At 38.5% G+C, this 20,034-nt stretch overlaps 2 protein-coding genes and 1 long non-coding RNA gene across 7 annotated transcripts; 2 read left to right on the forward strand and 1 right to left on the reverse strand.

Moving 5' to 3' along the window:
* Positions 1 to 5: 5 nt before the first annotated feature.
* LOC135622752 (uncharacterized) lies at positions 6 to 5,997 on the forward strand. 2 transcript variants are annotated; one of them, XM_065124886.1, is made up of 5 exons: positions 6 to 162; positions 621 to 1,598; positions 2,207 to 2,455; positions 2,669 to 2,760; positions 4,908 to 5,997. In XM_065124886.1, exons 2-5 carry the CDS (start codon positions 645 to 647, stop codon positions 5,773 to 5,775), a joined length of 2,163 nt encoding a protein of 720 aa, XP_064980958.1. In that variant the 5' UTR covers positions 6 to 162; positions 621 to 644; the 3' UTR covers positions 5,776 to 5,997. The 2 variants fall into 2 exon arrangements, with proteins under 2 accessions (XP_064980958.1, XP_064980959.1); XM_065124887.1 differs by lacking the exon at positions 6 to 162 and having other exon boundaries at positions 607 to 1,598.
* On the reverse strand, positions 3,508 to 5,034 carry LOC135622754 (uncharacterized). The gene is made up of 2 exons (XR_010491159.1): positions 4,895 to 5,034; positions 3,508 to 3,953 (listed from the first exon to the last, which is right to left on the reverse strand). It is a non-coding gene; the product is annotated as an uncharacterized LOC135622754 (long non-coding RNA).
* A 427-nt stretch (positions 5,998 to 6,424) lies between the features above and the next one.
* On the forward strand, positions 6,425 to 20,023 carry LOC135622751 (uncharacterized). 4 transcript variants are annotated; one of them, XM_065124881.1, is made up of 20 exons: positions 6,425 to 6,544; positions 7,884 to 7,976; positions 8,149 to 8,259; positions 10,076 to 10,132; positions 10,236 to 10,306; positions 11,788 to 11,887; positions 12,429 to 12,499; positions 12,651 to 12,751; positions 12,844 to 12,947; positions 13,032 to 13,085; positions 13,267 to 13,322; positions 13,450 to 13,488; positions 13,620 to 13,764; positions 15,551 to 15,732; positions 15,816 to 15,883; positions 16,063 to 16,135; positions 16,218 to 16,279; positions 16,354 to 17,278; positions 17,685 to 17,975; positions 19,498 to 20,023. In XM_065124881.1, the coding sequence occupies exons 2-20, from the start codon at positions 7,899 to 7,901 to the stop codon at positions 19,769 to 19,771; spliced, it is 2,862 nt and encodes a 953-aa protein (XP_064980953.1). In that variant the 5' UTR covers positions 6,425 to 6,544; positions 7,884 to 7,898; the 3' UTR covers positions 19,772 to 20,023. The 4 variants fall into 4 exon arrangements, with proteins under 4 accessions (XP_064980953.1, XP_064980954.1, XP_064980955.1 ...); XM_065124882.1 differs by lacking the exon at positions 6,425 to 6,544 and adding an exon at positions 6,577 to 6,639; XM_065124883.1 differs by lacking the exons at positions 6,425 to 6,544; positions 7,884 to 7,976; positions 8,149 to 8,259 and adding an exon at positions 10,827 to 11,010 and having other exon boundaries at positions 10,236 to 10,325; positions 11,793 to 11,887.
* Positions 20,024 to 20,034: the final 11 nt, after the last annotated feature.

The following is a 20,034-nucleotide window of genomic DNA, read 5'->3' on the forward strand; positions in this document are numbered from 1 at the left end:
CCACGAACAAGGACTAACAGGTGGACTGTCAGAGTAACCCCCAGCGCTGCAGCAGCGGCAGAGCAATCATCACCTGCTCCGTCTCCAGAGCTCTGATTTGATTAGCGGAAGCATCATCCTTCGATGAAGCCGGAGAGCCCTCGGCGTCTGGTTTGCTGAAAGGTTAATCTTTGCCCTCCCTTTTGGCGGCCCGTAGAGTGAAAATACTTGCTTTGATCGGGTACTGCTTGTTGTGACGGTGTTTGACTTCGATCGTTTCGTTTTTCTCCCCCTGTTGAAATCGGAGACGAACCACGTAATGCTTGAAAGGAAGCAAAATGCCAACTTTTTCTTTCGTTGTATGTCTTTCTTTGGTCATCCTGTCCTCATGAGCACTATAAATGAAACACCCAAGGTCAAAGGTTTGATCTTTTGTTGATTTGCTGCTTCCAACTCTCGGTTTCCATGGTCGAACTGCGTTTCTGTGGAATCTCTTGATCTGTTCATAGTCAACGTCTTCTTTCCCTTACGGTCTTGTTCATCGAGCTCCTCCTGTCAAAATTGGCTCCTTTTTGCCCGGATTGGATACCGTAGCTGCTGAACTTCCCATTCTAAGGTGGAATTTGGGCATGTGATTGCAGGAGTTTGGTTGTATCGGAGGTGAAATGGCTGCTGTGTTGGTCCCTGGTGTTCTCCTCAAGCTCCTCCGGCACATGAACGCTGATGCGAAAGTTGGCGTCGAGCATTGCTCATCTGTCCTCCAGGTCGTCAGCATTGTCCCTGCTCTTGCCGGTGGAGAGCTGTATCCGAACCAGGGATTCTACCTCAGGGTGTCTGATTCCTCCCATGCTACCTTTGTCTCCTTACCTGATGAGCAAGTTGACCTCATCTTGAGTGATGAAATCCAACTAGGCCAATTCATCCATGTCGACCGCCTCGAGGCAGCCTCCCCTGTGCCCATTCTTAGAGGTGTCATGCCTCTCCCTGGTCGTCATCCTTTTGTTGGCAACCCTCAAGATCTTGTGGCCACTTGTTCCTCGGGGTTGCTTGGCAGCGAGAAATCAAAGGTGTCTCACGGCTCTAGTGGCAATGCAAATGATGATCCACCATCTGCAAAGGAGAAGAACAAGTCTGGGAAATTGGAGGACGGTTCCAAAGTTGTGGTGGTGGAAAAGAAGAAGTCGTCACTCGGTCGGTCGAGCTCTTCCCTGTCAAAACAATTGACTAGTAGCGATGTGGAGAAGAAGGAAGTCCACCATGTGAGGTCAAGATCATTGAATCTGAGGTCAGTCCCTTCATCTCCATCGGACTGTTTCCCGTCGCCTGTGTCCGAGAAGCTCCACTCTGAAGTTAAGCAGCAGGCAAAGGTTAATGTGCCAGAGAAGACTTCACCTTCGAGGTTTGGATTGTTGGGGAGGGCAGCTTCTGTTTTAAAAGCAACCACAGCTGGTAGGAAATCATCTGCTGGGACTTTGATTGGAAATTTGGTTCCAGCTTTCAAGTCAGGATCAAAGGTTCTGAGGAAGAGCTGGGAAGAGAACATGGAGTTAAAGGATAGGGATAATTCTACTCCTAGGGCAACAAAGAAAGAGATCAAACCTGAAACCCGAAGCATTTCTGTAAGATGCCGATACTTCAGATCTTCTTTATGCATGATAATTAGCAGCTGCTAGCTTTACGTAATTCATTTAGCTTCTTTATATCTATGTCAAAATCTAGGAACAGCATTTTGCTGATAGTCTTGTCGATCCTTCTTAATCGATATTAGAATTCTTTGAAAACTTTTGAAATGAGAACATCATTCTTGGGTTGTTATTAGCATCTTCTATTTTTGCACTGTCAGATACAATTTCGATTGCACATTCATGATGTACCTTTTCATTTTGAACATCTATGTTATATGTCATTATGGAAATACTGATTTTTCACTAGTTTTTTTGTACTTAGGCTTGCCATGGAACTATTATCTTTAAGAGCAAGAATTTATGAGGATGCAAAGAAGTCATGGTTGCACATAGAATAGTAAATTGAGTAATGAAACAAATCAATGCGATGATGACATTAGAATAAATGGTTGATTATGTAGCATAATAGCTGATTATGTCAATACCAATTTCTATCCAATTATCAATCCGCATAAGGAATATAAAAAAGATGATAAATAAAAGTAATTGCAACTATGCTGCAGTGTATCAGAAAATCTATAATTTTCCATTATGCGCTGCAGGCTCCCCGAAAAAACACCCTCACAACTGAGAGGCTGTCACATAAAGAGGACAGCAAGGTTCAGACTACTGGAAAGAAAGGCAAAGTTGATGCTGATCTGGAAGATCATGATAAGTCGATTAAGCAACAGCCTGCTGTAAAGAACACTTCAGTTTCCTCATGTAATCTAACCCCTGGAAGCTCATCTACGTTTGTCCCCAGTAATGTTTATTGGGCATCACTTCCATCTTCTCTAGCAAAACTTGGAAAGGTATTGTTTGTGTCATCTTGTACAAGCATGCAGAAAAGCATCTCTTTCCATTTCTTTGTTCATCGATTCAATTATATTCTTCTATGTTAGCTCACGGTTAGGTTCTTTGATCAAACAAATATAATTTGACACATAAGTGTATCTAGATCTTTTATTGGCATCTTTTCTTTTTGTTCTTTGTTTTCTCTGTTAACTTTGTGGTACTCATTCTAGGAAGTACTGGAGTATCGAGATGCTGCACAACGAGCTGCTATTGAGGCCTTGCAGGAAGCTTCTGCTGCAGAGACCCTGATTCAGTGTATGAGGTACATGGCTTTCCATGAATATAGGGCATAATCTATCCTAGTATCTTGAACTCTATGGAACTTGCTTTTAGAATTGGTTTATGCTTCAATCACAGTAATTCAAATTAGTTCGCGACTCAATAAATTGTCGATCATTTGTTCGGCTTTCTAGTCATCTCTAATTTCAAATTTTGCTATATTCTTGGAGGTTAATGTCTACCCCTAAGAGATGTCCCATTGCAATTTGGGTTTCACATGGCATAACATGGCCTGTATGCATATCATCGTAGATAGCATCAAATATTCTAAAAGGCAATCATGTATTGCAGGTGATTAATGTGCATAAATCTGTTACATAAAAGTAGGACAAATCAAGAACTCTGAAATGAAAAACCACACAATTAAAAAAAAAAGTCAAGGTGATGATTATGGATTAATGTATAGATGTATGTGATTAACATAACATCATTGACTATGTTTTATTCTATAAAATTAATATGACAGCATGAGCTGCATATGTAATGTAATCCTTTCTTTCAGAATCCTAGATTTATTAGAATCCAAAAACTATTTATCTCTCTGGCCAGAATTGTCATGCTTTTCTTTAATTGTTTGTCCTTTTTGAGCAGAAACTGTGAATATCTATCTATTTGTTCTTGAGTTATTCAATGAACTGAATGGCAGAGAAGGGTGTCATGAACATGCTGCTATTCTCCATATTAAATACTAGTCAGAAGCTCAGATTTAACTTTCTTTAATGTAATTGAAGAGCAAAACAATATGTCGTGATATAGGCATAACTCACTAAAACCTTTCTTTTTACAAAGAGAGACAGAAAATGATTACAAGTAATGCCCCCACCAATCGGAGCAATCCTGTTGAGTCCAGCAAAACTCATTAAGACTATTATAGTTTGATATACATCAAGTAGAGTAGGTACTTTTTTATGCCAAATGATACCACTAATGCTGACAGTGCAATGTTCAAGAGAAAGATCCTTTTAGTTTGTAGAGAAGATGAAGAACACCTTTGATTGTTCTGAACAGTGGGCCTTCTTGACCAAACTTACTACTGTGTTGATCACAGTAAGATCCCGACTCTGACAAATCTCTGCATTATTGGACTGAGTCTCCACCTATGCTCTGACATTACTGCCTCTTGTTTCTTGTTTCTTTTTACGTGATAACAGTCTGAATCAAATTTGTTTAGCCACTCTGATTATAACATCACAAATCAATATTAGTGTATGTGGAGATACCATGTCAACTCTGAAGTTATTAGAAAAGTATTTACTATTTAGGAAGCTAAACCGCAAAGAATCAAAGGTAGATAAAAATGGTCACTTGATTCAAAAGTAATTAGAAAGCTCCTAGCCAAGTTTAGTAGTTGGCTAAATGCAGTCTTTTGAGTAGTCAGAGAAGTCGAACATCCTAAAAGGCCTGTGGACATACATAACCAATACTAATTGAATTGCTAAAACTCATGTGAAGTAAATAGCACTACCATGCCTCTGGTGCTAATCTGGCACAAGAAATTTGCCCAAAGGCTTGTTGATGAGATTTTGTCATCATAAAGCTTCAAAAACCATAGAATTTTTCCTTTAGTACTGTGTTGGATGACATTGAAGGGAGACATTCTTATGTCAGAATAAAATGTCAGTGACAGATCTCCAACCCATATTTACTTTTTTTCTCTCACACATGTCATGTGCATCTCTCTCTCTCTCTCTCTCTCTCTCTCTCTCTTAGTAGATGAAATGTTCATGAGATGCTCTCTTTAGAATCATAGCAATGCAATAACTTGCAACAAATGTTTCCAATTAATAAATCTTCAGTACAGGATTTGTAGTCTGATTTGAATTGTGTGGCAAATTTTGTGTACCAAATGTCAACTAATATGTAACTATTATGACATTTGGCATTTGGAACTTGATATCTAATACAAGTGAATATATGTATAGTAGCAAGCAACCTCTACTTGCAGAGGAATCATAGATAACAACATTGAGAAAGTGAGATTAATCAAATCATAACCATTAATAACAAATGCTTCCCATTTTGGAATCATGTGATCCTTTTTATTTCAGAATATTTGTATTTATTATAATTCAAAAAAATATTTCTTTCCTCTCTTCTTTCATGGTTTAATTGTCTACCTGTTTTGAGCAGCATGTACGCCGAGTTACGATCCTCCGCGGAGGATGACAACCCGCAGCAGGCAGTGGAGCAGTTCTTGGCACTATTCGGTACCCTCACCCGCGCCGGCCTCGTCGCTGACTCCCTCTTCAAGCTCGCTGTAACCTCACCGACCGACCCCCTGGGTGGTGACCCGACCATGGAGGAGGCTCTCCGCGTCTCCGGGGTCCACCGGAAGCTCGCCGCTGCTTGGATCCACACCGCCATCGCCACCGACCTCTCCGCCTTCTCCCTCTACGGCCCCGGCGCTTCTCCTTCGAAGCATCGGGGGACAACGGTCTCGGTGGTCCTCGAAGCCCCGCGCAAACCCGCATCCCCTTTAAAGCCCTCGTCTTCCTCCACTTCATCCGCCCCCACCGCCGTTTCTCAGATCAAGCAGCGCTCGTCGGCTTCGATCCAGAAGCCCCGGGCGCCTCCGCCGCTCCCCCCGCCGCGAGAGTGGATGAGCGGGCAAGGCGTGGCGGAGGTGGCGGCGGTCGGGCGAGCGCTGAGGCGGGAGGCGAGGGGGTGGTTCCTAGGGTTCGTGGAGCGGTTCTTGGACGCCGACGCGGCGGCCGCGGACGGGCCACGCGACCGCGACCTGGTGGCGGGGACGCTGTCGCAGCTGAAGAGGGTGAACGACTGGCTAGACGGCGTCGGGGAGAGGGGCGGCGACGGGATGGCGGAGGACGGCGGCGTTCCACCGGAGACGATCGAGCGGCTGAGGAGGAAGATCTTCGACTACCTCATCGCGCACGTCGAGTCGGCCGCCGTGGCGCTGGGCGGTGGCCGACATGGCGTGCCGGCGTCGTCGTCATCGCGCACCTCGTCCGTGCACGAATCACGGAGCGCGAACAGGTAGTAAATTGCAACGGGTCACGTGGAGCGATGCTAAGCAATCTTAATTCTTCTTTGGTGTCTGAAGGTCGTCAGCTGATAGAATCACTGGAGGGCAAGTGGCGGTCCACAATATGAAGATATGTATATTTTGTTGCTCAATATCCTATTTATTTTCCACCCCAAAAAATATATTAGATATTACGAGGAAAGATATGCCAAGCTTGAATATTATACATGTTCTTTATGCTCGTGTCTTCCTATGTTAGTCTATAATTATGTATATGCTGAAATAAATAAAACCGTATTTAAAGTTCGATCCGTTACGGGTGACCCAATTGGTCCGCGAGATCGTCGCTTTCGCGGGGGCATCGAGCGCCCTGGTCCGTCGGATCGGAATCCAAAAGTCATTCTCACGCCATCCTTCACCCACTCGCCAAATCTCCAACGATTCTCCCGGAGAGATCGGACACCTGTCGTCCGATCCCGATCGAACCGTCGAAACTAAGATATTCCCATTCGGAGAACAATGACCCAGACATCCAACCATCCGGCCGGGTGATCACCATCCGTCCGATCGATCGGGTGATCACCGTGATGAACGACTGAGATCATCTGGGGACACCTGGTCCCCTCGTAATTATGCTGAATTGTGACAGTATAAATAAATATCACGTTGGCTACCAATTACAACAACGGCAAGAGGATATCACGTTGGCTACCAATTACAACAACGACATTTACATCTCACTAATCGCTCTCGCTCTCGCTCTCGCCCGCGCCCGCTGTTACAGGTTGGGGCTCTCTGCCGATCAAATCTCTCCTCCTCCTTCCCAGATCCGATCCAATCTGGGCAATCTCTCTCTCTCTCTCTCTCTCGGTACTTTAGGTAGATTGTGATCTACAAACTAAATATTGTGTTTCTTCTTTTAATATCGAGTGCCGGCCCTTGCTTGTGGAATGATGTTTCTTGATCTTCTGGTTGAGCGTCATTAACCGGCGATTCATCACGGTTTCAGAAGACATTGGCTTGTTCCTATGATCTTTTTTATTTGAGTACTGTCTGCAGTAGGTAGGAGAGGTTTTGCTCTTCTTAGATTTGGGGTTCAAACGAGTTCTTTAGACGGTAATAAAGTGGTTCTTCTGGTGCATTATTTGGTTGAAGGATCTTTTTGTCTCTTGTTCGCAATTGATGTAACGGTTTAGAGGAAATTTTGAGTTATCCATCTTTAAATCCTTGTGAGAACGTTGGTTTCGATTTTATGTATGATTTGATTAATGCGATGTTGTTAAAGTTACCCCGTTGATCCTATTCACGATTTTGTAATTTTAATCGAATTTGACATTGCAGTTAGAACAAGAGATCAGAGTTCTGATGTGATCTTTAAGGATTTACATAGATCTCTTATAATCTTCAAGTATATGGAATAACATTGTAGAGATGCATGTTGATTACATTTTCTTTCGCCATGAATCAAATAATAATTTCATTTGAAACTGCCTCTGAAAAGGTAACGTATGTATTGGCACATTGTATTCATCACTTCCCTTGCATGGTAATAATTCCTTGATTTTCTTTTTGTGATTTTAAAAGTTGTGGCATAGTATCAAGTCTGGTTTACAATCCAAACAGATGGAAACAAAGAAGAAAAAGCCAAAAGAAAAAAAAAAAGAGAACAATTACATATAATTTTATATCTGTCATTTTACTAGGTTACTTACACCGATAAGAGCATTATGAGTGAGAAAATCTAAGATGTGCTGCAACTCCAAATTTTCAATCAGTCTTTATTCACTTTTTTCAGATTTTTTTAATAGCAATTGAATGGTGATGATGCCACTCTAATCCTAGTCTTTTAACGAATTGGGTTTTGTTCCACAAGTCCCCATGAGTAGCAGTTGACTGAGCAAAATTACCATAATATTAATTGGCGTTGAATTTTCCAATGCTTTAGAATATTTCTCTGGTATATGGTTATGGAACTTGTGATATGTCAGTCAAAGTTTATTATAAAACCATGCGACCTTTATTATTTTTAAATTTGCTTTTCTTTTCTAGCCTATTAAATTTAGTCTAATACAACAATTGAGCCAAAATTTTCAACCTAATTTGTAAAGCTTCAACCTGACCAGGTTGACCGAATCAAGATGTCTGAGAATGGTAACATGAAAAGAATGAAGGATCCACTATTGAGCGATCCACATTCCAGGGCAGATGACCTTTTGGTATGTTTTGGTTTTTTAAATATAGTTAATATTTTGGTTGTTGATTACAGAGTATTTGAATGTTTTTTCAATATCAACAGTTGTCTTGCTACTATTCATTTTATCTCTCAACATCATGCTATCCACTGTTATCGTTGATATTAACTTGACTTGGGATTATCTTATCCTTTAGGTAAACCATGATAATGGACAACCTCCCTCGTTAACATGGCAGAGGAAAGTAAATGACAAGGGCCACCAATTGTCTGAATTCACTCTAACCATGCGAGAGAAGCTAAAACTGGTATTGCTGTTGCTGAATCTTCTTCTTTTTTAATGGTACGGCTAATCATGATTCAGTGGAAATAAGATATTTCACAAGTAATTTGAAGAGGTTTGGTTATGATATTGGGTTCTGAACTAGGAACTTGTTCCCATTGCCAAGTTTTTGTTGTTTAGGTCATAGACTGGAAACCTAACAATTTAGATGTGCTGAGTGGACAAAATGGGGCATGACATTTTAATTTTAGTCGAAATTATTACAAATTATCATTTTGTCTTTCTGAATCTTGATGCCTGTTTTAACTGATGAAACATTATATTTCCTTTTCTTCTGTTAAGTTGTCCATTTAGTTCTAAGTAGCACCATAGTCCACAGACAAGTATGAGTTTCTGCCATTATAAAATGTCCTTTACATGCTCCTTGTTGTGTCCTTTTAAGTTAAATGTTCACATTCAAAGTACATATTGTTTAGGAAAAGAAGCTTTAATATGTGTGGGTAAGGATCTTAGTTTAGATTTATATAGAGCAAAAATATCCTTTTGTTGCTTGTTTCTGTGATAAACGACAAAGCAGAAAGTGTATCTTAAGGAAACTGTATAGAGTATCTAAAGATTCCGAAAAAAAAGATGATCTTGAAAAGAACACTAGTCAAATGCAAGCTTAGTTATGCTTTTTAATGGAGTGCAGAAAATAATTAACGATAATGGTGAAAGAAAACATTGTATACAATGTCCAGTTAAAGATTTGGAATAAATCAGTGTAGCTGTTATAATTAAATTAGGTTTAGCTATGACATTGAAAGTTGTGATGGGAGGAAAAGTTTCAATTAAACATGAATATAGTTAACCATAGAAAGAATGAAGAAAAATTTACCCCCTTGCAGGTGGACCTTTAGTGGAAGCTTGATTGTCACAAATTAAAGCCAATGTCAATACGCCTTCACAGTTCATACTATCTATTATCAGTTGAGACACGACAGCACGAGAGAAGGAAAAAAGTGCATGGAGGACTCTCTTAACCATAATGATATCATATATATGCTATTTTTGCGCAGAAGAAATGGCACATAAACATGTATGTTTGATAAGATTTTTACTAACCAAAACATGAGGTTGCTGATCAGTGATTTTACCAAGTTAGTTGTGTCTGTCACTACTTGAACTTTAATATTGTCTTTGCTTCGACAGCATCCATTTCACAGTTCCTATTTAGATGTTTCACTTTATGTTGGGTAACAAATTGAGATGTTTCGCTGGATAATGCCTTTCCTGCTAGGTGAAACTCCTAACAGCTTTCAATCACATATTACGATTCTACTTGTTGTATCATATAATACAAGAAAGCTTGAAGTTCATTTAGAATTTCATCTTGTTAGCTACATCTGAAGCGTTTAAAGCTTTGAATTCATATCTCAGAAGTTGAATATTTCTTATTTGACTCTCTATACAGTAATAAACAAAAGATTTGTTATTTTTGTGGCAACAAATATCCAATTAAAATTCTGCTTAAATGAAGTATTTTTCTAATGAAGTTTGTCATTTTGATGGTCCTATTTGATCTTAGTTTCCTTTGGATGGACTTTACTGCTTTTGCATTACTTATATCATCTAGTTACCAGGAATTTGGTAGGCCACTTGTTTTCATGCTCCTATGATTACATGCAAAACTCTGTCTCTTGATGTCAGATTCAGCAGTATCTTTTCTTTTCTGGACTATCACTTAGAAACATGCAAATAACTCTGATGTTTTTGGGCCATTATTCATTATGACAGATTAGCCATGCAGGTTCACAGAAACTTGTTCTCTTGTCAGATTACTTGTTATATGGTTTTTGCAGGCTCCACTGGGTATTCGACTTGGAAGACAAATTGTTGAAGACATTGCAAGAGGACAGGTGAATAATATGATTACATTTGTTCCATGCAAATTTATATCATACCATCGTTTCAACATTGTTGTCTTTTAGCATAATTTTTGGGAATGATATTTGGCTTTAGGTTGCGGTGATTGACCCTCTGAAGAAGCGCATTGGTATGTCCTGCCAGGGTGTTCCTCTTGGTGGCATTGGGTACTTCTCTATTTTGCAGGTTAACATGCTTTTATGAGGAACAGTTTGTTTCTAAAATGTTATGGAAATTTCTTGGATCTTTCATGCAATTTGGACTCTATATTCTAACTTTGCTAATGCAGGGTTAGTACAACCTATAGGTAAACCTTAAAACACTAACAATGAGATTGAATGCAATGACTCTTCCAACTAATTATGCTACAAGAGATTATGCAATATATTTAAGATACGAATATATGAGAACAACTGAAGTAAATAAACGGTAAAACTGAATATAACACTACTAATTTACTCAAGGTCTCAAGTGCGATTCCAGGCAATAATAGTATTATAGATAGGCAAGCTAGCAATGTACCTATCAGTATCTTATTTCATTTGAAGTCACATAAATATAACATTCTACCAATACTTGAAGCCAAGGTTTAGAAAATCTAGGTCTGATATAGATACTAGTCAGTGGCCGAATCAGCATGGTTTGGGTACAGATTGACATACTAACAGTCAAGCTGATACTGCTCAGATCAGAGAGAAGAGTGGAGGAGGCGTTGGAGGATGAAGAGGCACGCTGGTAGAAAGAGGAGGAAATAGTGATGACCTGGATGAGGAGACTGCAGCAACATGGCAGGGAAGAGGAGCAACAGCAGAGAAGGGGAGAAAGAGAGAGCATGTGAGAGAAAGCAAATGTGACAGAGAGATGACTACAGGTACCAATAGTAGGCATACTGTCTCGTACAATTTGGCACCAGGTGGCTTATCGCCTGGTAAGCTTACTAGGCAGTATAATCCACAATGCACTGAACTGGCACAAAAGTGCTCGGTTCATATTTTGGTTGACTGTTGAACTGATAAGTATTGGTCCATACCCACTGTTACAGACAGTATTTTAAACCTTGCTTAGAGTAGCTTGTTGTTTCGAGGTAAATGGAGTTTCATTTGATGTTAGGAAGCAAAGAATGGATTAACTTTATAGAATGGTTATCATGGCAGGTTGTGGTGTTTGGTTGTTCATTTAATAACAACATCATCAAGTCTATGTGTTTTATCATTTTTCTCCAGTTATGCTGGGCAGTGCATTTAGCACTAGTTATAAAGCTAGCACTAAAGTCCGATTAGATACCAATTGATAACAATATTTGGTAGTTTCAAATAATGGCCAAACTAGTATATACCAGTCAATATTTACTGGCTTGACCAAGGACTGGTACAGAACCATATAGTTGGATAATATAGGCTGTTTACTGCTTGGTATACTATTGAATATTAACACCTTGCTTTGTACTACTTTAGTGCATAAGACCTTTTTGTTCTTCAAGTTAATTCTATTCCATTCTATAAGAGCTGGTTTTAACTCTTAACTCATTTCAAATATCTTCTAGCTATTTTATGCTAATCTATTTTCAGATGAGAGAGAATGTCCACTTCTGCATCAGTAGTTGCTAATAAGCTGATTTGTTTCCTTCTCTGGATTTTTTGGCATTTAGTGTAGGAAGTATTGGAAGAAGCTACAGAGGTGATTTTCAACGATGGCAATTGTTCCCTGGAGTTTGTGAAGACAAATCTGTACTAGCAAATCAATTTTCTGTAAGTCACATTTATATGTTAAGCTTGTTTCAAATATGATGTTGGTAAAGAGATGTGTGATAAGTGTTATTTATTTTTCTCCATATATTTCTACATATTTTAATGTGTTTTTTAGTTCATGTTATTTATCCTCAATTGGAACTATTATTTATGGTTCATGAATGTAAACCCTACTCTATCTTTTCTACTAAACCCTTGCATCTATCTTGACATCCTCATCTCAGTGATTGTTTTCTACAATGTGTATGAAACATGAAATTAGATTGTTAACTTTTGCATGATCACCATCAGATTGTTTCCCTATAAAATGAATGTTCATTTGATGTTTTAAATACACGAAAGAGCAAAGTAGTTTTCCACAGTTATGCATTTCAACTAATTGCTTGGTAATAATGTTGTGGCATCCAACACTAAAATTGCACGTCTTCTAAAGAACCAAGTGAAGGGTGTTCACTTTCCCTGAAATGAAGTATTGATGAATATCCATAAATACCAGCATCACAGTTTAGAACCTTATCTCATCCAATGTCTATCTTGGTAGGTTTTTATCTCACGCTCGGATGGTAAGAAGTACTCAACTGTTCTGTCTCCTAGGAACCCAGAATTGATCAAGTAAGCAGTTACTTTCTTTTTTGGCTTTCCCTTGTATCCTTGAGTAACAAAAAAATTAATATTTAAGAATTTATTAACTTAGATATCTATCTTTCTTTCGGGTTCACATTGTTCAGAAAGCTTAAAACCATTTGAAGTTCTTGATATGCAGACAAAATTCCATTTCAGGAGTTGGATCTTGGGATTGGAACCTGGATGGTAAGAATACTACCTATCATGCTCTGTATCCAAGGGCCTGGACTATCTATGACGGTAATCACCATTACCTGATATGGATTTTGAAAATGTTTTATGATCATTGTATGTGGTTCATTTTTGCTCTGTCTTTGTATTTGCCAATGCAGGAGAACCTGATCCAGATCTTAAAATAGTTTGCTGCCAAATTTCACCATTTATACCTCACAATTACAAAGAGAGCAGCTACCCTGTTGCAGTGTTCACATTCACAGTAAAAAAGAAAAACAAATTGATAACTTATGTCATGGCAAATAACTATATATTGTTTTAAGCTGTTGTTTTATGATATTTCCAGCTGACCAATCTGGCAAAGATTGCTGCTGAAGTAACATTGCTTTTCACATGGGCTGTAAGAAAAAAATACTTTTCTGATTTATTTGCATCATTATTTTACAAATCTATCGAGATTTTATGCTTGTACTATTGGTCATTGATGTTCTTTTAATTAATTTTATTTATGCGTTTTAATCATTTAATATAACCTAAATGGAGAAAAATGGCCATTTAGTTACTTTCTTTGATTTCTGCAGAATTCTGTGGGTGGAACCTCTGAGTTTTCTGGATATCACTCTAATTCAAAAATGGTGTAAGAGTATAATACACTAACCAGCTCATTCATAAAATTCATTCACCTTTTTTCTATTCAGCAGATGTTCTATTTGTACCTTATTAAATATGTAAGATATGGTGTTTAACATGTATTCTTGTTGCAGAGAGAAAGATGGTGTTCGTGGAGTACTTTTACATCATAGGTATTTTTTAATATGAAAATTGAGACCCTGAACAGAATATCATGAATGATAACATTGGGTTGTTGAGCTGGTGGTAATATCCTTTTATTGTAGATCCTACTTATTCTGGGGTATTATATATGTGGATACAGGACCGATGATGGTCTACCTCCAGTAACGTTTGCCATAGCAGCAGAAGAAACAGCTGATGTCCATGTCTCTGAATGTCCTTGCTTCATGATAAGTGGAGATTCTGATGCATTTACAGCTAAGGACATGTGGTCTGCAATCAAAGAGGTTTGTGATATTAATTGACATTTAATCTCATTATGCTGAAACCATCCCACAATTCCCAATCCTAAATTGGTCACCTGAATTTAGTTGCTTGCATAGCATGTTGGCTGATGTTTTGCAATTTTTTTCATAAGATGTGGCAGTAATGCTTTATTGCATGTTTTGTTTGGTAGTCTAAAATAAAGAAGTTCCAATCCAGTACATCAAGGATCTGCTTTTTGGTGTTTTATGCCATTCTGGTTGATGGACCAATCAATATGGTCCATTGGTGTGAAAATATCTTTGAGCCTCCTTTCTAGGTCCTCATCTAAGTTGGAGGATTATACATCAGTCAACAGTTGCTTGGTGGTAGATTCCTTGGTCAGCTTATGCTGGAATTCATGAGGGCCAATCCTCAAGAAGGAAAACAATTTGAGTAGCTGACATTTTGAGAGAACCCTTAAAAGCTCAATCAAATTAGCCTGAGCCGTGAACACTAAACAGGAACAGATAACCATTAGTTTCAACTAGTCGTGTTTTCTTTTTTAGTTTCACTTGGGGGTATGAAAGGCAATGGCTTTAAATGTGTACCAGGCAGGACAGTCTAATTTTGTGTTGCATGTCAATCTGCACGTGGTTCATACAATATCATATTGGTTGTTGAAACCAGGGATTGTAACTTTGTTGATGCTTGCATGAATATAAGACTTACTAGCAAAAGTGTTCATTGTTGTGTGGTGTCAATTCTTGGAATTGTTTGGTATCCATCTGATTATGTGGCGCAGAATGTTAAGATCCTCGACAGTTTATACACAAGGGGATTTTACACTGTGATGGCTAGGTTTTCATCATGCTATGGCCTCGACTATGATTTAGCAGAGAACTGAGATGCTACAAAAAAAAATGCCATCCATCTTGGCATTTATGATACCAATGTAGGCATTTGGTTGGATTGACTTCTAGGAAATACTTCGGAGGTGGGCAAGAACAATTAAGTGGATTTCTTGGTATATAGAATTTCTGGTGATTGTTTGTTCCTTTTCTACTGGCCCCTTTGCCTTGTCTTACTTTTCAATTGAAGCTCTTCACTTATCAATGATGTTTTCTATGTTTCCTGTAAAACTGTGTTACCTCATGTGCCTTTCATCAACAGGCAAAGTATTTATCCTTGGTTCCGTTTGCTGAATGGTTCTTTTAAGAAGGTTAGTGTAGGAACACCATATAGCCTATGTTGTGAAGCTCAGTCTATGACAACATGCTCGGTCATAATTCAAAGCATTGCAAGTTGTCAATTTGTCTTTAACATTGATTCTCTAGGTATTTGTGTCTATTTCTCGATCAAGGATTATCTAAGCAAGAGTGGAGCTTTTTCATATGCCCAGAAGTCAAGCTGGTGGCAAGGATGATCTACCTTATCCCTGACGGTTTTAAGCTCATTTAAATTAGTAGCAACCTTCAAATAATCTGCTAAATCTGGAAAAAAGGAGCTGTGTTCATCTAGAGAACATAAATAATCTCATATAGAAGACAAATAATCTCAGTGTTGAAGAAGGTATCCATGTAGACTATCATATGAATCAGATTTGACATTTAATCTCTGCTATTGATTTAGGTTCCTTCATTTCTCTTTTACTTCCTGTCATTCAGAACACATCTATTAAGTCTTTGAGCTATAGCATCAATTATCTAGAAAGAAGTTCATGAAGAGTTTATTAGTACAGAATCCTCTATCATATGAACTAACTGTTTTTCTTTCTTTATTATCATAATTCTTACATTGCCATTTTGTTGAACATCTTACACCAAACAGCATGGATCTTTTGACCACCTTGATGCTCATGAAATTTCCTTTCATTCTGAACCTGGATCATCAATTGGAGCAGCTGTTGCAGCTTCTGTGGCACTTGCTTCACAAACGACCCGTACTGTGACATTTTCTTTATCGTGGGCTTGCCCTGAAGTAAAGTTTCCTAGTGGCAAGATTTATCACAGGTAAGCAAGCTACGATCCAATTGCATGAGTTTTAAGAGCACAAGTAATTCTGTTGTTTTTGATGAATTGAGTTGTGATGACAGGCGCTATACAAAATTTTATGGAATTGATTGTGATGCAGCAGCAAATCTTGTGCATGATGCCATTATCGGTATGATATTTAGCTCAGTTTGTTACATGTCTTTGGGTTGATTTTTCTTCTGATGGACCAATATATATTTATTAGCTTCTGCTCCTAAATTAATTCACAGCTTTTGCTCCAGCCTTCATAGCTTTTGCTCCTAAATTAGTTCACATCTAAATCTTTCTCCTTCATTCTAACTTCAATAGAGCATGGTTCCTGGGAGACACAGATTGAGGAATGGCAAAATCCTATTTTGCAGGATAAGAGGTTCCCCGCTTGGTATGTTTTAGATACCATACCAAATACAATAAAAAATTAATGCTTCAAAATGGTTTTGACATTTATTAAAGTTTCATTTCAGGTATGCTGTCACATTATTTAATGAACTATATTATTTTAATGCTGGAGGAACTATTTGGACAGGTGATTTTCCATTTGTACCATACTTGACAAACAATATTTTCTTGTAACTAATAGTTCATCATGTCCTACCACAGATGGGTCACCACCAATTCAGAGTTTAGCAACTATTGAGGAAAGAAAGTTCTCCCTTGATATGTCGAATGGAGATTTTGACAACTTGACTGAGGTCATAACAAGAAAGAACACTGCAGTCAATCTCCTTGATAGAATGGCATCAATACTTGAAAAGTTGCACGCGCCCATTGCATCTAACTCGGCTATAGGGACATCACTACTTCAAGGAGAAGAAAACATTGGCCGGTTTCTCTATCTTGAAGGGATTGAGTACTATATGTGGAATACCTATGATGTCCATTTTTATTCATCCTTTTCCCTGATCATGCTGTTTCCAAAACTTGAACTGAGCATTCAACGAGACTTCGCTGCTGCAGTAATGATGCATGATCCTGAGAAGGTCAAAACTCTGCACGATGGCAAGTGCTCTGCAAGAAAAGTTCTTGGGGCTGTTCCTCATGATCTTGGGCTTTATGACCCATGGTTTAAAGTTAATGCTTACAACCTTTACAACACAGATAGATGGAAGGACTTGAACCCTAAATTCGTACTTCAAGTTTGGAGAGACACGGTAGCCACCGGTGATAAGTCCTTTGCAAAAGCTGTTTGGCCTTCGGTGTACATGGCCATGTCGTACATGGATCAGTTTGACAAGGATAAAGATGGAATGATTGAAAATGAAGGCTTTCCTGATCAAACCTACGATGTCTGGTCAGCTACCGGTGTTAGCTCATATAGTGGAGGACTCTGGGTGGCTGCTCTGCAAGCTGCTTCGGCTATGGCACGTGAAGTTGGTGACAGAGCCTCTGAAGAACTTTTCTGGGACAAGTATCTGAAAGCAAAATCTGTTTATTACAAGTTGTGGAATGGTTCTTACTTCAATTATGACAATTCTGGTAGCAAGACAAGCTCATCTATTCAGGCTGATCAATTAGCTGGACATTGGTAAGTACATAAAGAAAAAAGTGATTTGTTTTAGTTCAAAATATTCATTTAATTGGATTTTGCTACCTGGTGGATGTTTCATACATACACAATCTATTTGTCTCAGAAGGTTTACATCACAAAGGTAATTTTGTAGAACAAAATATAATTTCTTTTATACTTCAATTTTATTTATATGATATATGTTGTGTTGTTCTTCTGTCAGCATCCAAGTTGATTTTTTCCCTGTAGCCTAATAACGTGCATCCATTCATATGTAACAATATTTGTTGGTTTTATCTCATTTACTTCTCTTACCTTACTGTATTTGTGATGTTTGACTCTCAGCTCTACTGTTGGGTAAGGCTACTTTTTTCATCCCCTTTTTGTGAGAGTTCAATTATTCGAATACTTGACTATATTTCAGGTATGCTAGAGCTTGTGGTCTTATGCCAATTGTTGATAAGGAGAAAGCAAAAAGTACATTTCAGAAAATCTTTTGCTTTAATGTCTTAAAATTCAAGGATGGAAAGAGAGGAGCAGTTAATGGGATGAGACCAGATGGTACTATTGATATGTCTTCCATGCAGTCAAGAGAGATATGGTCTGGTGTAACATATTCAGTTGCTGCCGCAATGATTCAAGAAGGCATGTTGGAAGAAGCATTTAGAACTGCACAAGGGATATATGAAGCTGCCTGGTCTCAAGAAGGATTGGGGTTAGTATCTATCCCTTTGTAATTCCAACACTGTGAAACATCAGTCAATGTTCTTTATCCAAGGTTAACCATCATGTAGGGTACTTCCTCTCTACACACCATGAACATAGCTAATTACATGGTCCTACTAGTGGCATGTTCACTATTGACCTTTTGTGTCATTCCTTTGCATTCCTACATGTGCATTCCTGGGCCCTTTTTACCCTTTTTTGGTGTCATAAGCTTGCATATCAGTTTTATAAATTCTTTATATCAGAAAATATTATTCCATCTTAGCACCTTCAAATTCCAGGTGTCTATAGATTCTATTTTATCTTTGCACCTTTTAATTTTATTCTATCTGGCCCTTTTTTTTTAGGCAAAGCAGCTAACTTGTCTGGCCAACAATTTCTTGCCATTTAATAAACCTGTTGCGAATTATTCATGGCAAATAGTCTGTGCACCAAAGTAGGACAAAGATTAAGTTATGACCAAATTTATTAGGACTAATTATAGTTTATACTTTATACACCAATGGTTTGCCCAGCTTCAACCTATGCAGTTATGGTTTAAAGCACATAATACATATAAACTCACCAATGTTTTACACCACTGGATAATTAGCTCTTGCTGTAACCTACTAGGCAATAAACTTAATGTAATTTGACATGATATTGATGTTACGCTTGCATCACAATGACATGATAATGTAGTGTCCATATGATGCATAGATAAATGTGGGACTCATGGGACTCTACAATATGCAGATCAGCAATGACATGGTGCAAATGTGGCATTCACATGCTATCACTAGACCCTTGTTTTTAATTGTGCTGATGTGTTGTTGATAGAACTCGGTCCAGTATAACAAAACTAGCATAGTAGTGGTGTATCACATGATAACCCAATCGGTAGCCACAAAAAAAAAAAGTACAAACTGTTACCCCAACTATATGATCCAGTATTGGTCCTATTTTAGACAGAAAATACCTATTAATATGCCCCATGCCGACCACAAGTGTTGGAAACCATGTTTCAGATGTACGGGCACTTCATGTTTCGGAAGGCGAGTACTATAAGGAATGAATTCACAAGAGTTATTGACAATAATGAACCCCTAATTAGAATTATTTTCAGAAAGATTCTACTCAAATGGTTAGGATGACTATTAGTATTTATATTGTGGATGACAATACCATTGGGTCAGGTCTAGGGTGGTGTGATTAGAACTTGGATTATATATGTCTTGTAACAACAACAAGCCTTAATGTCCCAATTAATTTGTGTTCAACTAATGGATCTTTTCTAGTCATTGATTTCTGTACAAGGCATGTTTCTAGTCAAATCAAAAAACATTCTGATATTTTTTTTATTGATATTATTTATAGTGTTCTGCCGTGCCATAATAGTTCCCGAGATTCAGGATTTAGCATAAATATCTTTACTCTTGCCCACTATGTTTTAAAGTGGAGAGGTTCTTTTTGAATGGACCCATCCTAATAAAGTCTGTTGTCATCTTACTATGAGTTAATTTGGATGACAGGTATTCATTTCAGACACCTGAAGCTTGGAATAACAACGACCAGTATCGGTCGCTTTGCTACATGCGCCCTCTAGCAATATGGGCGATGCAGTGGGCTTTGTCACCACCGGTGCTCCATAAAGAACCTGAAACAGCATTACAAGGAGAGGCTCATCTAAATCACCATGCCTCGTACTCAAGAGTCGCTAAACTGCTTAAACTACCGGAAGAAGAAACTTCTAAAAGCATTCTCCGAGTCATCTGCGAAATCACCTGCAGTCGGCTTAGATCATGATTCGGGTTTGAGAAGCCCTCGACTCCTTTTGGTTACGTGCAAGCCTTTTGTCATTCATCAAAACTGCTGAGCTGGGGCACAAGGTTGTGTGTCTGCATTGGCACACACGGCATACAAACTACAGCAATTTTTAGCTTTCAGCTCTACATTTGGCCCCATCGATTTATCAGAATGAAATAAAAAGTGTACTTCAAACCCTTTTGTGTACATGTGAATTGTGTACTCGAAATGAAAATATGGCAATCTCCGAGATGAATTGGTGC

Source organism: Musa acuminata, chromosome BXJ2-9 (genome assembly GCF_036884655.1).
Source record: "Musa acuminata AAA Group cultivar baxijiao chromosome BXJ2-9, Cavendish_Baxijiao_AAA, whole genome shotgun sequence".
NCBI classification, from domain to species: Eukaryota; Viridiplantae; Streptophyta; class Magnoliopsida; order Zingiberales; family Musaceae; genus Musa; species Musa acuminata.